General features: G+C 36.8%; 1 protein-coding gene across 1 annotated transcript in view; it reads left to right on the top strand.

Moving 5' to 3' along the window:
- Positions 1–11801, top strand: part of Sycp1 (synaptonemal complex protein 1) — an 87395-nt gene extending 75594 nt beyond the window's left edge. The window contains exons 30-32 of the mRNA XM_060393292.1: positions 8727–8867; positions 11482–11568; positions 11664–11801. Of these exons, the coding sequence (XP_060249275.1) occupies positions 8727–8867; positions 11482–11568; positions 11664–11801 (366 nt within the window). The remainder of the gene's footprint in view (positions 1–8726; positions 8868–11481; positions 11569–11663) is intronic.
- The last annotated feature ends 5500 nt before the right edge of the window (positions 11802–17301 follow it).

Here is a 17301-nt window from a genome sequence, read left to right on the forward strand (position 1 = left end):
TGTTTTACTTCATTTTCTGCCTTTTATTTAGCAGTTGTCATTAGCAAGTGATAATTTTAGCTGTCTTCCACATGTTTCTTTATTTTGATTTTTTTGAGATATGGTTTCTCTGTAGTCTTTGCTGTTCTAGAGCTTGCTATGTAGACTAGGCTGGCCTTGAACTCACTGAGATCCTTCTGACTTTGCCTCTGCAGAGCTGGGATTAAAAGCATGTGCTGCCATGCCCAGCTCACATATTTATTTAATATGCAGGGAACTCACACAACCTTGGCACACTGACTATATGCAGAATTTTATTCTGTCAACCCCTCTTCCCTCTTTTTATATGCCATTCTACTCTTGAGTTTCTTCTATTCAGCTGAGCACAAGTATAGCTAAATAGATTTGTTATCCAAGTTCATAATAATAATGAAAATGAGGAAAGTGCAGGAACTCAAGGCAGGAATCGGGAGGCAGGAACTAATGCAGAGGCCTTGGAGGAGTGCTGCTTGCTGGTTTGATTCCCATTGCTTGCTCATCCTGCTTTCTTATACAACCCAGGACCACCTGCTCATGGTAGCACCATCGCCAGTGGGCTGAGCCCTCTCTTTATCAATCGTTAATCAAGAAATTTCTTCACAGACTTGCTTATAGTCTAGACTTTTGAAGGCATTTTCTCAATTGAGGTGTTTCCTCTTTCTAGATGATTCTTGTGTCAAGTGGACGGCTAATCAACCAATGTGGCTGTAGAGCTTAGAAAAGCCTTTATATAAATTATTCATAACCACATTGTTTGAAATGTGTAACAATATTAAAGAATAACTTCACTTCTAAAACTTAATCGAAATAAAGTACAGATCTTAATTACCTTAAACTGAACACACTTTATAACCAATACTCAGATTAAAATAGTTTTACTTTATTTTAGGAAAGCTCCAATTATTACTCCTTTCAAGATCAGTTATTTATCTCAACTCATGTAGCACATACTCTTTTGTATCTATATTTCTTTTATTGAATATTATGTTGATGAGGTTTATCCGTGTTGTTGCTTAAAGTTATATGCCATTTTTACTAGTATAATAACATTCTAGTGTGATTGTGTTAAATTTTTTATCAGTTGTTACTAATAAATATTGGGATAGTTTTCAGATTTGTTTTTATGAAAAGTATTATCAAAATTCTAGTTCCTGGCATACACATTTTACTTATATATGTACAAAGGAATAAAATTGGTAGATTGTGGAGGTACATGTATTTTAGTATATACCACCACTCATTATTTTAGTAATTTAATCAATTTAAAGAATTTATGTTGATTTAATTACTAAATTAATTTACTAAAAATTACTAAATTATAAGTGGCAATGTATACTAAAATGCATATGTCTTTATAATCTAGTAATTATGCCTAGAGTCAATGAACGTGCTAATGCCTCTTATATTTTTAGCCTTTTCATTATAATCATTCCTAGTGGTTACCTTATTTATTCTTAAATAAACTAATTGTAACTGATTTTGTATTTTCGGAAGCTTGCTAAGGGATATATAGAAGTTGTGTGTATCTTTTATCCAGATTTTCCCACACATTTGTTAAAACCAAAAAGCTTACATTAGTATATTATTTACTAATTAAACTTGAGCTTTTACATGGATTTTACAGGTTTTTAAAATCTTTTTTTCTATTTAAGGATACAGTTAATGTAGCAGTTGCATTAAATTGTCTTATTTCTTTATTGTTTGCCTTTTTGAGACAGCATTTTGTATTGTAGCCAAGACTAGCCTGACACTTGGTATGTAATCTGTGCTGGTCTTAAATTCCTGGCATTATAGAGGTGAGTCATTATGCCTGGCTTCTGATCTTAATTTTTAACAGAGGTTTTTGTGGCTACAATTTTCATATAGATTCATTTTTCTACATCTCAGTGTGTTTTCTAGCTTCCTTGTAACTGTTCTTTTTAATTTTAAAGACAGGGTTTCTCTGTGTAGCCCTGGCTATCCTGAGACTTGCAGCATAGATCAGATTAGCCTCAAATTCAGATCTGCCTGCCTCTGTGTCCTGAGTGCTAGTATTGAAGCCATGTCCCACCATACATGGCTCTTGTAACTCTTAACTCATTATATATTTATAAATGTGCTCTATGCACATATTTGTGAATTTCCCTAATATCCATTTCATTGCATTATAGAATCTTTTAAACATCATATTTCCTAAGCTTCTGTTTACTGATTGGCTGGGGTTTGAAAGTCACTAGTCACTATATTTCCTGGTTATGAGCTCATTTGTTTTGGAGGTCTGTTTGTCTACTTACAACATATTTTGATAGACTGAGCTCTTTTTTAATTTTTATATTAATTACAGTTTATTTACGTTGTATCCCAGTTGTAGCCCCCTCCCTCCTCTCCTCCCAATCCTGCCCTCCCTCCCTTATCTCCTTCTATTTCCCTCTTTAAGTCCATGGATAGGGGAGGACCTCCTCCCCTTCCATCTGGCCCTAGCTTATCTGGGCTTATCAGAACTGGCTGCATTGTCTTCCTCTGTGGCCTGGCAAGGCTGCTCCCTCATTCAGGGGAGCTGGTCAATGAGCTACCCACTGAGTTCATAACAGAGACAGTCCCTGTTTTTCTTACTAGGGAAACCCACTTGGAGACTGAGCTACCATGGGCTACATCTGAGCAGGGATTCTAGGTTATATCCATGAATGGTCATTGTTTGGAGTATCAGTCTCAGAGAAGACCTCTGGGCCCAGATATTTTGGTTCTGTTACTCTTCTTTTGGAGCTCCTGTCCTAGACTGAGCTCTTTAATGTGCAATTTCTTCCTCTTGTTTTGCTGAATAAGAATGTAGCTACTTCAAACTTATTTTTTTTAGTAGCGTACATAATTTTCCACTTTTTATTGTTAATTTCTTTGCTATTAGACCTAAAGTTGGTCTTTTACGAATAACATATAATCCACATCTTTTCACAAAATTTATTCTGCTAGTCTTTGTCCTTTAATTAGCGTGATATTGACACTGAATTAATTACTAAGATAGGTGGAATATATTTTTATCATTTTATTGCTTATGTTAAATCTTACACCTAATTTTTTTCTTGTATTTCTTCTTTTAGGTTAAGTAGGTACTTTTGTAAAGAGAATTTTATTTGCCTGGTTCAGTTGTCTCTGAGGCTTACTGCCTCCTTCTACCAACCTAGGTCTAGTCCTGCAAACTTCTAGCCTCTGAACAGTTTAACATAGGTATAGAATGATTTCAGCTGCTGAGACTTAGTGCTTAATAAGCTCATCCTTTCTTGTTCTTACTGAGTTCTGCTCTAGCTGGTCCAACTCAGCTGTTCTGGCTCAAATTCCTCTCCCACCTAATTTACTCAATCTGGCTTCTCAGCAACTGAATTGTTCTCCTTAGCCCCAAACTAACTCCAGCAATCTGCTCTAATCTCCTGGGTCCTTATTCTCTGGCTGATTGTCTTCACCTGAGTTCTCTCTTTGCAACCAGCCTCTATCACTGTCTCCACAAAATTGCCTCCTCTCCCCTTGTTCTCGGTGTTGCTCCCTTAAGCAGCTTCCCTGTCCTCTCTGTTCTCATGAGAGTTGGGTGTATCCGATTCTGTCAAATCTTTCTCATTTATCACTTTTCCTGCCACTCAATTAGACATCACTTTCAAACATGGCTGCTTCCTTCTACAAACTAACTTTATGTTCATTGTTTGGGATTAAACGTGTGTCCAACCACATCTGAACCTAAGCTTTTCTTTACCTGATACTCGCTCTATACAAGCTGACCCTAAACCCAGATCTGCTTGCCTCTGTCTCCTGGATTAAAGGCCTATTTGGATGCCAGCTGGATCACACAGACCTACAAGGTCTTTGGATGTGATCTCATGCCATAACAGCCAAGTTCTGAATTTAAATTTCTCTACATGCCTTTTAGAGTGAAATTTCAGTTTTTTTGAGGTTTTATTGGTTTTAGAGTCATTGTTTGGTGATGCTTTGACAAATGTAACACCATAACTTTAAATGATTTAATTTTAGTTAGTATTAATGTGATTTCAACAGTATTGTATATTAATTATTAATACACTATATATATATATTGAGTTTTCTTTCATTTGTGAAAGATACTGTTACTGATGGTTTGGGTCTGTCCCAGGTGTTTCCAAGTTCTTGGCCTCTTATCTAAAGAATTTAATTTAAAATAAGGCCTCACACAGATTCTAAAACAAGCAAAGTAATCTTATTTGGAGCAAAGTGATTATTGCCAAGTTACAGAGGGATCCATTGTCAAGACTGACAGTGGCAGAGACATATAGTTAAACTTAGGGCAGAGGGCAGGGAGTCTTATGGAAGAATGGGGGGATAGAAGGACCCAGATGGGACAGGAGCTCCATAAGACCAACAGAACCAACAAATCTGGGCCCAGGGGGACCTGCGGAGACTGATGCACCAACCAAGGACCATGCATGGAGAAGATCTAGGACCCCTGCTCAGATGTAGCCAGTTGGCAGCTCAGTCTCCACGTAGGTTCCCTAGTAAGGGGAGCAAGGCCTGTCTCTGACATGGACTCTGTTGCTTGCTCTTCAGTCACTTCCCCCTGTTGGGGCAGCCTGGCAAGGCCACAAAGAAAGAGGATGCAGGCAGTCCTGATGAGACTTGATTGGTTGGGTTACTTGGTAGGGGAGGAGGCCTTCCCTTTTCTGAGGACTAGGGGAGGGGAAAAGGGGAAAATAGGGAGAAAGGGCGGGACTAGGAGGAGAACAGGGAGGTGCCTATGACAGGAATGTAAAGTGAATAAATTAAAAAAAAAAAGAGTCCTCATTTTTTTGCAGTGCTCAGTGCACATTGGATAAATAATAATTTCTTAATAATAATTGATTTATTTTTAAAAAGACTGACAGTGGGCATATAAGTGAAAGTACTCAAGGGTCAGACAATTGTTCAGGGTACCCCCCTCATGTAACTATTTTATAACAAATGTAAATTATTTCACAGGTCCTCTCAACAAGCATCATTTCATACTGAAGAAAACAGTTCATTTAACCATTAGCAAAATACCATGTGAAAAATACTGTAAGATAGTAAAATACATACATAGTGCCACTGTCTATATAGAGGAACATTATGAAGCTTACTGGATGAATCATGATATATTAAGATTATTTTAGCTTTGATACTGTATAGTGATCAATCCAGCAAATTAGGATGTATACTATCAGATGTGTATGTCTTTATGTTCATCTTTTCTTCAAAAAAATTGAGAGAGTTGCAGCAATGACGTGGGACAAATTGCTTCTACTCCTAAGATATTTGCTTAATTCAAGTTTTGCTTCCTCTGTTAATTCTTCCAAAGTCATCCAGTAGTAAATAGTACAGTAGCAACTTTACAATTTTTGAATTATTAAGTAAAATACTTTATTAAAAGATTAACGTTTAGAAAGCCTATAAGAATATTATTTACACTAATGAACATTTTCACAGTTTGAAAAAAATACAGGTTATTGCTGATGACTGTTCTTCTTCCTTTACTGGAACTTCTTCCTGGCATAAATACATGGACACCTAAGAAACTTCCACTTCTGGTTAACTTAGAAACTGGCAAATTCACAAAGAAAGCTTATTTTGTAAATACAGAAGAAACATTTTTATGAGAGACCCCCTCATAAAAACACAGAACCAACCATAACTGTGCAAATAAAACAGTTTTACTGAAAGGCTTATATGGATCATTGCCTTTGAGATTCCTGAACATATTAATAAAAGAAGTTTTTCCTATATCTGAAATATGAGTTCACTGATTTTTATGTTCCTCTTCTGTTTTAAAGAAAATAACTATGTCCTGCTAAAGATGGTTCTGATACTGCTGTATAAACCTTATAACAATAAATATTTAAATTTCTGTTATATAGCTTATCTGCTGGTTTTTTAGGTAAGAGCAAAAAAAAAAAAAAAAAACCATTTTCTGGGAGCTGGAGAGATGGCTCAACAATTGAGAGCACTGGCTACTCTTCTAGAGGTCCTGAGTTCAATTCCCAGAAACCACATTGTGGCTCACAACCATCTATAATGAGATCTGGTGCTCTCTTCTAGTATATAGGTGTATATGAAGATAGAGCACACCTATACATAAAATAAATAAATCTTAAACAGACAAAACGCTCTTCTTTGTCCACTGTTTCCTATGCCTCACTTCCCCAAAGACAAATCTTGGCATTTAGAAGTCTTGAACTAGGAAAGAAAGCATCTTTAAAATAGACTGTGGAAGAGAGGGATGAGTCTAGAACATTAGTTATGTAGGTAGGCTCCCTTTTGTTATTCCTGAGCCTTAATAAAAACCTCATCTAAACTACAGCCCTGTCTCATCTGTGTGATGACATGAAGGCCCAAGTTATGCCATGAATAGTTGAGATTAAAGGGGAGAGCCTGAATAAAGTTGTGAGGAAGAGGATAAAGCTGAGATTCAGAAGCTGTACACAGGAAGTGTTGTCACAGAACAGAGGCCTGGTGCAGGGTTGCTGCAGAGTGACAGCTATAGCACGTCTCAGTGAGCCACTAACCCTGTCTCAGATACGCTGAGCCACAATATTTGTGGTACATGGCAGGGATACTTTGCTGTTTCAAGACATAGTCTCACTCTGTAGCTCAGGATGACCTCATGGTGATCCTTCTTCCTTAGCCTTCCAAGGGTTGTGATCTCAGATGTGAGCCATCATGTTTGGTCAGGGATTGACCTTTTGAAAGTGTTTCCGAATGATATATTTTTCAAAATGTCTTTCCTAATCATACAGCGTTAACATGCTTCTTTTTCAGTCTCACAAAGGAAAAGTACAGTCTTTCAGAGGTGATACTGCAACATAGTGAACATAGAAAGAAGTGAGAATCTATCTTAAGTCAGACATTAAAATTTTTGGAAATGAAATACAGTGCCACCTTTATCATTAAATCTTTTTATGCTTTTGAAATTATTATTGCCATTACTTAAATTTTTAAAAATTCAATGTATATGGCTGTTTTACCTGCATGTATATCTGTGTACTACTTGGGTACAGCTCCTATAAAGGTTAGAAGAGAGCATTGGGTTACTTGAAATTGAGGTAAAAATTGGTTATGAATTGCTGTGTGGGTGCTGAGAATGATCAGTTTCTTTTTGTGAGGTTCAAGGGAAGTAGTTGGTTACTAAGAGGCACAGTGTAGGTAGTTTTCTTTTTCATTAATAAATTTGGTCATATATCCATTTTTCCTACTCCTTATTTCTTTTCCCTTAATTGCTACAGCCTCTCCAGCGTCGTCTGTGTAGCATATCAATAGATTGTGCTACTAGACGGGAGATATGTTTTCTTCAGGAATAGGCTCCCTGGAGGTCACTGGCAAAAGAACCCCAGCATGGCCACCTAAGCCAAAAAGACATATTCTGAGAGTCCCATGCTTCCTCAGTTGCAGGGTTGGATTGATGAGCTTTTTTGCTGTTTCTCTATGATTCTTTTTTTTTTTCTTTTTTCCTTTTTTTTTCTTTCTTTTTTTTTTTTGTTTTTTTTTTTCCTTTTTTTTTCTCCTTTTTTTTTCTTTTTTCTTTTTTCTCTCTATGATTCTTAGAACAGCACAATTAACTATTCAAGGAAACACATTTCTGATAGATTACTAAAAGCTTTAGCAAATAAGAGTGGAAGGAAAATAAACTTTTAGGAGAGGTAATAAATCAGATTCAGCATCAGGAATTGCTTGTGGAAAAACCAAACATTGTAGGTAATAAAGGGGCAAGAGTTTTAGGTCTTTCTAAAGAAAATATTTAATCAGGATTTGTCAGGATGAATGCTCTAGATATTCCCACTGCAGTAAAACTACTACAAAACCATTACCAAACATGTTTATGATGAGGCAGAAAGAAGATAGGCAAACATAGGAGGTCAGAAGGTTTTATATTATACTATGAGTTTTAGCTCAAGCATCCTATCTCTAAAGGAAGATTGTAAATCCTTAGCAAGACAAACAAAAGGAATTCCTTTCAGTGCTTATCTCTAGGGAGGATTGTAAATCTTTAGCCGACTTGGCTCGGAGGGCAATGGCAGCCCCTGACCTTCTCCTCACTAATTAGCAGCAATAGAACTACGTAAATAGTCACGAGTTTAGAGTTCTATGTTTGCTCTGCTTATAAGCTTTTAAAAGCCAAGAATTTTTGTAGACACTGCTTCTACCAGGTTACCCTTTCAGTTAAAATGTAAACTTCGTATTGTTGGTAAAAGTCTGAATGTTCCGGGAAGTATGTCAACTTCAAAGTGCTTCTTTATGTAATCACTATATAAGTGTTAGCTTGACTTCAGTAAATCGCAGCAGATTCAAACACTTGGTGTGCGCGTCTGCCTGTCAATCCACCTATCTGTGTCTAACTTGATATCCGAACCTCTGATTCCCTGTGGTTGTGGGACTCGACTGGGCCGGTCCGAGGCACTTAATGCTTGTAATTTTAAGTTTATGCACACCCAATTGTACATAGGTATGAGATCGTAAGTAGGGGGATTTTCTATCAAAAGCATCTGCATTAAATATCTATTTAAAATGTCTGTTTGTTAGGTTTGCTAAGAACGGAATCTTATTGCTACAGATTCAAATTGACTTGAAGTGCATGACTTATACTGGCAATGTTGTCTGGGTTGACCTCAAACTCATCATACTCCTTCTTCAGCCTGTTGGGATTATATGTATATTCTATCACCTTAAGCACTTATGTATGTTTTTTTAAAACATTTTTTGCACAGGAATATACCGTAAAGACACCAACTAAAATGAGTATCTGTCAAAAAGAAAAGTATAAACCTACTGGAGGAAGTAACAAAAAGAGAAAAACAGTCTTTGAATTTGATGTTAATTCAGATAGTTCAGAAAATGCTGATCTCTTGGTAGGTAAAAATATTATGAAAAACTACCATTTTTACTTGGACATGTCATTTTAATTATTTCTTGGCGTAAATGTAAAACAATATGTATGTAGTATATACCATTGTGATAATGAAATATAGCAAAACTGTCACAATGTAGAATCATGTTTTCATGTCATTTGACAGAAATTACGGTTCAAAGAATTTTTCTCTAAATTTCAGAAAACACACTTAAGAACACAGAATGCCAAATACTTGGCATATGTGATGACTAATCATTGTCTTGGTTTTTAGAAAAATATTACAAAAGAGTTTTTACTATATTTAAAAAACATAAAAGTAGGATTAATATTTTTAATTTTCACAGCTGTATCTGTTATTAAGGCTCTCATCTTTTTTTGCATATTTGTTGTTTTGTTTTCCACCACTATTGATTGATATTTATATTACAATACTGATTGACAACTGTAACGTTCTGTCACTTTTAAGGAGATATGTAGTAAGGATAGCAAGTTTAAGGAAGCTACTATTTTTATGAGTGTTTACTCCAATTTAAAAGGATGATAACGGTTAAATAACTAAACATAGAATAATTTAAAACAAAGAGTACTGCACTAAATTGAGCAAAAACCTTATTTATCCTTAGTGTCAAAATTCTAGTGAAAGTCAATTGTTTATTTTTTTCCCTTTCCTCCTCCTCCTCCTCCTCCTCCTCCTCCTCCTCCTCCTCCTCCTCCTCCTCCTTCTTCTCTCTCTCTCTCTCTCTCTCTCTCTCTGTTTTGTTTTCTTTGTTTCAGACACGGTCCTGGAACTCACTGTGTAGAGTAGGCTGGTCTCAAACTCAGAGAGGTTTGCTTCCCTCTGCCTCCCTGTTTAATTATTTCCACTTACAACTTTAAGATATTTGAAGCTTTTTATTGCTCAGGAGCTGTTAATTTGTTGTTGTGGAATACTGAGTAGTTGAACATTAGAATCCTGTTATTGAAGTTGATATGTGGAGTTCCTTTTCCAGAACCCATAGATTAACATCTCAAATAATTAAATTGTGAACTAGAACCTATTTAAAATGTTTTCCATAGATTAGTTGAATTATTTATTGTAACAATTCATTCTGTAAAAGTGTAGAGAATGTTGTCAGTTTCATTTTACTGTTGAGGAAATTATAAAAGTTTTTTTTTATAAGATCACACAGTAAGGCATGGAGCTAAAATCTGAATATAACGTGGTACCATAGCTATGGAAGTCATAGCATATAATAGCTTCCAGAGAAAAATGCAGTCCTAATGCATACAAATGTAATAAAAATGTCTAGAAATATCCTGAATTTTGGAGGTAAACATTTCAGTGTTGTAATCCTTCCGTATATCTACCAGAGTAATCTTTCTTTGCTACTATGATATATCTTTAAATTATTTTGTTTTCATTTTTTAAAAGATGTATGCATTGTATAAGTGAAGGTTATAGCTCAGTGATGGTATTTATCTAGTATTGGTACCCTGGCTTTAATTCTCAGAACTGCAAAACTCTTTAAAATTAAAATGAACAAAATTATTGTGCATGACCTTGGGAACATGATAAAGTGGGATGTACCAAGAATCTCCCCCTCTCTCTCTTAGGCAACAGTTGTTCTGGCAGGAATGAAATGAAATTAAATGTTTCGGATCTCTGGAATCTTATTTCAGTTCTCTATCTTCCAAAGGAAATATTGACAAGCAATTGTTTTTTGGTCAGGTTCAGTCTTAAATGGTAGTGGCTAATGTTAATACTGCAGTCAAGCCACAGCCCTGTACCAGTCAGTTACACTTGTGTTTCTGGCATAGCTCTCTAGAGTTGCATGCACAATAAGTACTTAGCTTTTAAGTCTCAGGGTGTTGTAGATAATTTAAAAGTATGGGCTAATAATGTTTATTATTATCCCTATAATTATTGTGGCAGAATTATCTAACTCGCTATTATAGTCAATAAAGACACAGGTATACCTGATAGATTATAGAATAGCTTTATTTCACCTAAGGGAGGGCAGTTGTTACCTCCTCAACTACCTTAACCTCCCAAGCCCCCATCCAGTGCCACCTGCTCTAATAATTTCTAACTGGCTACTTCCCATCCATAATCTCAAAATACTTGCTAATGTTCATCTGGGTTGCTTTCCTCCATACCAATTCAACTCTGTCTCCTCTCCATGCTAACCCATTGTGGCTCCCTCCTTTCCAGTTTCCTACTTTCTCATGATCCTCCTCTCCCCAAAGCCCACAAACTTTTTTCACACCTACCCTATTCACCCTGCCCAGGCATGTTGGCATTTTATTACTAACCAACCAGGAATAACTTTAGGCAAGGTTTACACAACAAGAACAGGTGTTTGGGCAGCAACCAGATCTTGGGGGCTAGTAATTAGCATCAGAATATATAGAACCAGACCAACTGCCAAATTAGGTGCAAATGTTACAAGCCCTATTTTCCTTTTTTTTTTTTTTTTTTTTTTTTTTTTTTTTTTTTTTTTTTTTTGCCACTCCGCTTTTCTGTCCTATTTGTTTCTGCCTCTCATTGTCCTCATAGGTGATAGGTTGACAAGATTTTAATAACTTAATATTGATAGTAACTGTAACATTGTATTTTTGTATTTTTCTTTAAGAGCATAGTTTCAGAGGAAGAGACATCAAACAGGCTTTACAAAAATAATTCACTAAATTCTCATCTGTTGGTCAAAACTCCCAAACAGGTAGCTGTTAAATTTTATTTCAGAAAGCAAAATTTAAATGCTGATCTCCTTTCCTAAACATATTAAGATAATGTTTTACTTTATTTTGTATTTAGACTCCTTCATCTCTATCAACTCCTGCATCTTTTATGAAGATTGAAAATCTGAAAAAAACAAGAGAGGACCGTTGGGCGGCAGTTGCTAAAATTGATAGGAAAAGAAGACTAAAGGAATCAGAAAAGTTATTTGCTTAATTTTAGAAAATCAGTGTTGGTTATAGAGACTAATAACATTTCATAGTTAACTTTTTTATTATTTCCCAGAGAACCAAACTTTACTCAGGAATTCAGACTTTCAAATTAACTTACATAAATTTTTTCGTGTATATGTTATTATATTTTGGCCTAAATATAAAATAACTATAGATATGTTACTTGATTTTTTAAGTTATATTTGTTGCTTTTACTTGCAGTGGATATTAAAGTCTGAAGTTTTTTTTTTTTGTTTTTGTTTTTGTTTTTGTTTTTGTTTTTTCAAGACAGGGTTTTTCTCTATAGCCTTGGCTCTCCTGGATTCAATTTGTATACCAGGCTGGCCTTGAGCTCACAGAGATCGCCAGTCTCTGCCTCCTGGAGTGCTGGGATTACAGGTGTGTGCTACCATGTCTGGCTTAAGTTCGAAGTTTTTTAACTTGAAGTTTTGTTATTAGAAATGCATTATTGAAATTTATAATGTATTCTTTACTATTAAAGTATTTTGGATGCAAATAAATATTTCTCATTGATTTTTGTGAGGGTGTCTGAGTAACTAATCATTATAATTTTGAGAGTTGTGAATGATAAATATTGTTTCTCAGAGATTAAATTGATGGGGATATCACTGTTAATATTTTGCAGTAGTTTTAGTCATTGGAGAAATTTAAGAAGAAATGGAAGCAACTTTTGCTGTTAAGTATAAAAAGCTCAAGAACTCCTTTGAAGGACGAAGATAAATGGAGTAGTTACCGGAGAGGGAAGTACAAGGCAAAATATTTTATAGAATGCTTTACAATAGGCAAGGGGTAGAATTTATTGGATAAATAAACTGTAAAACATTAGGAAGAATAGACATTTCTACAATAGTAACAGGTAAGAAGAAGTAATATATGGCACAGAGTGATGGTAAATGAATGGAAGGTTGTAGGGTTTTTGGTTTTACATCTCAAGTTTCTTTAATAGTTGTATAGTTGTCCTGGTTGGTTTTTTTTTTTTTTTTTTTTTAGTTTGACACAAGCTAGAGGCATCTGGGAAAAGGAACTTCACTTGAGAAAGTGCTGCCACCAGATTGCTTGTAGGCAAGCCTATAGGGCATTTTCTCAATTAATGATTGATGTGGAAGGGCCCAGCTTACTGGAGCCAGTGCTACCCCTTGGCATGTAGTCCCAGGTAGTATAAGAAAGCAAGCTGAGGCTGGGTGTGGTGATGAACACCTGTAATTTCAGCACTTGGGGAGGGAGAGGCAGGCAGATCTCTGTGAGTTCCAGGCCAGCCTGCTCTACAAAGTGGCTGTCCTGTCTACAAAACAAAACAAAACAACAACAAAACAATAATATAAGCAAGCAAGCAAGTAAACAGTCCCTGCTTCAGTTCATACCTTCATATTTCTACCTCAATTTCCCTTGATGATGGACTGTAAGCTGAAAGGTAAAATCTTTATCAAAGTTGCTTTTTGTCAGGGTCTTTATCACAGCAATAGAAACCAAACTAAGACAGTGATGGAGGACTTAAGATCATTTACTAAGAGTACAAGGGTGAAAATGTTGAAGATTGAGAGAAGAGTAAGTATAAAAGGTTTAAAGGAGGACAATAAATTAACTATTTTTAAAATGAACATAAAATAGTTTTAGAGCTTTGTCTCTCTCCTCTCCTGCTTGCCCCCTCTCACTATGCCTCTCTTACTACAGGAATAGCCAGTGTCCTTAACCACTGAGCCATCTCTTCATCCCCTTATTCAGCTGTTTATAAACAGTACTCTTAGAAAATACTGAAGACTGTTGTTATAAAGAAAGAAAAACCCGAAGTCTTTTGATTTGACCAATGAAAACTCAGGGGCCAGATGCTAGAGTGAAACCTGCTAGCTCAGAAAGGCAGAGAAAGCACGAAGCTGACCTTCCTACTCAGCTCATGACCCAAAGGGAAAAACCAAAAACAAAAAACTAAAACCCAAAGGCCAAAAGGCCAAAAGCTTGCTAGCTCAGCTGAGGGCACAGGAGGAAAAGGCCTGCTGGCTCACCTGACCGCACAGGAGGAAAAAGCCAAAGTTAAAAGCCAAAGATTACTTCTCCATGCTGTCTTTAATACTCTACTCAATGCCCCTCCTTTTTACTTAATCTCTGTCAGCTAGTTTCTTGCTCTGCCTTTTGACTTAGGGTTAACTTTATTAGATCCTGTGTACAGAAAGCTCTTGGATTAAAGGTGTGTGCTAGGGCTGAACCACACCAAACAAGAAATAGGTTTTTACAGTTTCCAGTTTTGGGGTTCACAATGGAATAAAATATCCTGCAACAGTAGTCCTCTTTGGACTGTTGCTATATTTATAACTACAAAAGATGAATGCATCTGTTACTTCATCAGGTTACTTTGGGGGTCATTAGGATAGTATTGGTAAATTTTGGAGGAGACAAGTTGGCTTGGTTTTGTTTTTTTTTTCCTGTGTGTGTGTGTAGCTTGTGTTTTTGCATTTGCATCTGCCTATCTTGGGTTAGATCATTGGTCAAGTTTTTTGTTTGTTTTTTTTAATTCAAATTCTCTTAGTGCATGTGTTTGCACTTTTCAGGAGAGACTAGGTTGTAGTATAGTTTTGGTGATGTTTTTGTCTGTTAGGCTGTCACCAGCTCTATCTTCAGTCTGTCCCTTGTGGGTTCTGCAGAAACCAGCTACCCAGTAGTTATCCCACTCTGATAATAAAATAGCAGGTGGCTGTGAAGAGACACTTAAGTACTAACTAGTTTGGGGAATAAAGAGGCTCTGATGGTACTGTTTATATTAATATTTTAGCATGAATGCAAAGGAAGAGGTAAACAGTCATGTGAGACTAGTGATGAATATTAACATTAGTAGATGCTATTAGGTCTCAAACCTGGAACAAATAGCTGAGTCCCTGTTTAACTTATTAAAGTAGACCTGGCTGCCAGGTTCTCCCAGCATCCCTTAGCCCCTTACCTGTTACAGGGTTTTTCTCACTGGCATTCTCTACCCCTTACCCTAACCTTCTCCAGCCCATGTGCTGGGCTGCCCTTCCCCCAACTGCCTTTCCCTATATAATTCAGTCATTTTGGCTACTTGGCCCTTTCCCCATTCATCTACTTTTACTCTCCTGGCACTCCCCTCACATGTCCCACTTCAGGGTTATGTTTATGCTGAACCCTTCCAGATGCCTCTGGCTACACTTTTTTTATGTACAATAAACCTTCTCTTTCACCATACCTAGAAACAGTAATGTCCTTCCTTTTTTATTCCTTTTCTTTTTTTTCGTTCAGATATGAAGTAGAGGAGAGCGATACACACAAGGGTGGGAATAATTCAGGCAAAAAGAGAAAAAAATGGAGTTTTGGTTAATGCTAGATTACAAAGAAGAGGTAAAGAAATGTACCCAGAAATCATAAACCAGGTCTCTCTCTGGGTTTCTAGAGATTGTAACAGTAGTGGGGTGGTTATGAGAAAAGAGAAAGGAAGAAAAGGAAAAAAACAGGGAAGAGACAGACACAAACACATGTGCGCGCGCACACACAGATTGAGAGGAGAAACAGCAAACCATAAAAGGTGTGAACAGTAGGGAATGGTATTGGTGTACTACAGAGCCCCCCTGAACTACAGTGGAAATGAAATAGCTGTGAAGGAGGAAGGAGAGCTGGTTAGAGATAACAAGGTAATGTAGTGGGGAAGGAGAGCTGGGTGGAAATACAAGAAAATGAGAGTTTTAAGCTTGATCATTTAATTTTGAAATTTTTATAAGAACTATACTATTACTAACTTTTTTAGAAGTTAAGAACATAATTGTTTTAGGGAGAAGCTTCTATTTTTGGCTTGTTGGAAGCTCCTTTTGTTTTGAGCTACTATTAAAGGATTGACTTCATTTGATTAGGAGGTTGAATGAATTGAGCTTAGTGGATACCTTCTATGTCTCTCTTGCAGTGTCTTCATGCTCTATCCCACTCTGACTTTTACAGAGCAGCTAGCAAAAAGGATTCTGTTGTGAAGGGATAAATTTAATTTAGGAGACTATTAAAAAATCCCGAGTATTTTGATGAATTCAATGTCTACTTTGTGAAGGAAACACATTAGCTTTTAATGGAACTAAATTTGTTACCATATTGAATGCCTGATGTGGCTTTGATAGTAGCCTGTTCAGAGTTTTTCTGAGCCAGGTTTGATGGTTGCAGACCTTCAATCCCAGCACTCAAGGAGGCAGAAGCAGTCAGATCTCTGTGAGTTTGAGGCCATCCTACTGTACAAGGTGAGTCCAGGACAGCCAAGGCTACACAGGGACACCCTGCCTCAGGAAAAAAAAATTCCCTCTTGTTTAGTTATTGAAGCTTATAGAAGCCTTATATATACAGGAGCTATTGGTATTGTCTTGAGATTTTATTACATTTTGTGTGTGTGTAGATGTGCCACTGCACATGTATGGAAGATGGTCCTCCTACCATTTGAGGTACAAAAATTGAACTTTGGTTGTCATGCTTGGTGGCAAGTGCATTTTCTTGCTGAGTCATCTTGCTGGCCTAAAATTTATTGCTTTTATAATTAGTGATTTTAGTGGATACTATATCAGCTTTGAAGCAAAAATGAGTATCTTTTTTTTAAAGTGGCAATTTATTTTTATTTTTAAATAATTTTATACATTTATTTGTATCCCAGCTGTAGCCCCCTCCCTCATTTCCTCCCATTCCTACCCTCCCTCATTTCCTCCCATTCCTACCCTCCCTCATCTCCTCCCTGCCCTTTTCCAAGTCCACTGCTAGGGGAGGTCCTCCTCTCCTTCCATCTGTTCCTAGCTTATCTGTTCCTAGGTATCTTCAGGACTGGCTGCAATGTCTTTATCTGTGGCCTAGTAAGGCTGCTCTTCCTTGAGGGACTGGGGGAGCTCAATGAGCTAGTCATTGAGTTCATGTCAGAAATAATTCTTGTCCCCCTTACTAGAGAACCCATGTGGATACTGAGCTACCATAGGCTATGTCTGAGCAGGGGTTATAGGTTATATCCATGCATAGTCCTTGGTTGGGAAAACAGTCTCATCGAAGACCCTGTGCCCTGATATATTTGGACCTTGTGGGGCTCCTGTTCCCTCTAGGTCATATTAACTCCTCCTTCTTTCATGATTCCCTGTACTCTGCAGAAGGCTTAGGTATGGATCTCAGCATCTGCTTTGATACACTGCTAGGTAGAGTCTTTCAGGTGCCCTCTGTGGTAGGCTTCTATCCTGTTACTTGTTTTCTCCTACTTCCAATGTTCATCAAAAATGAGTATCTTAACATTGCTTCTGAGCCACAGACTTTGGAAGAGTCACAGAATCCAGAAAAGGACTTGCTGGAGGTAAGAATAAAAGAAGAATGTAGAGTTTGATTTTTTTTCCTGTACTGGGAATTATGATGGTTTGAATGAAAAACATCCCCTATGCTCTGGGGCATTTGAATGCTTGGTTCCCAGTTGGTAGCATTGTTTAGGGAGGCTAATTGGAAGAAATTGTCTTTGGAGACAGGCTTTGAAAGTTTAA

This window comes from Meriones unguiculatus, chromosome 10 (genome assembly GCF_030254825.1).
Source record: "Meriones unguiculatus strain TT.TT164.6M chromosome 10, Bangor_MerUng_6.1, whole genome shotgun sequence".
Lineage (NCBI taxonomy): Eukaryota > Metazoa > Chordata > Mammalia > Rodentia > Muridae > Meriones > Meriones unguiculatus.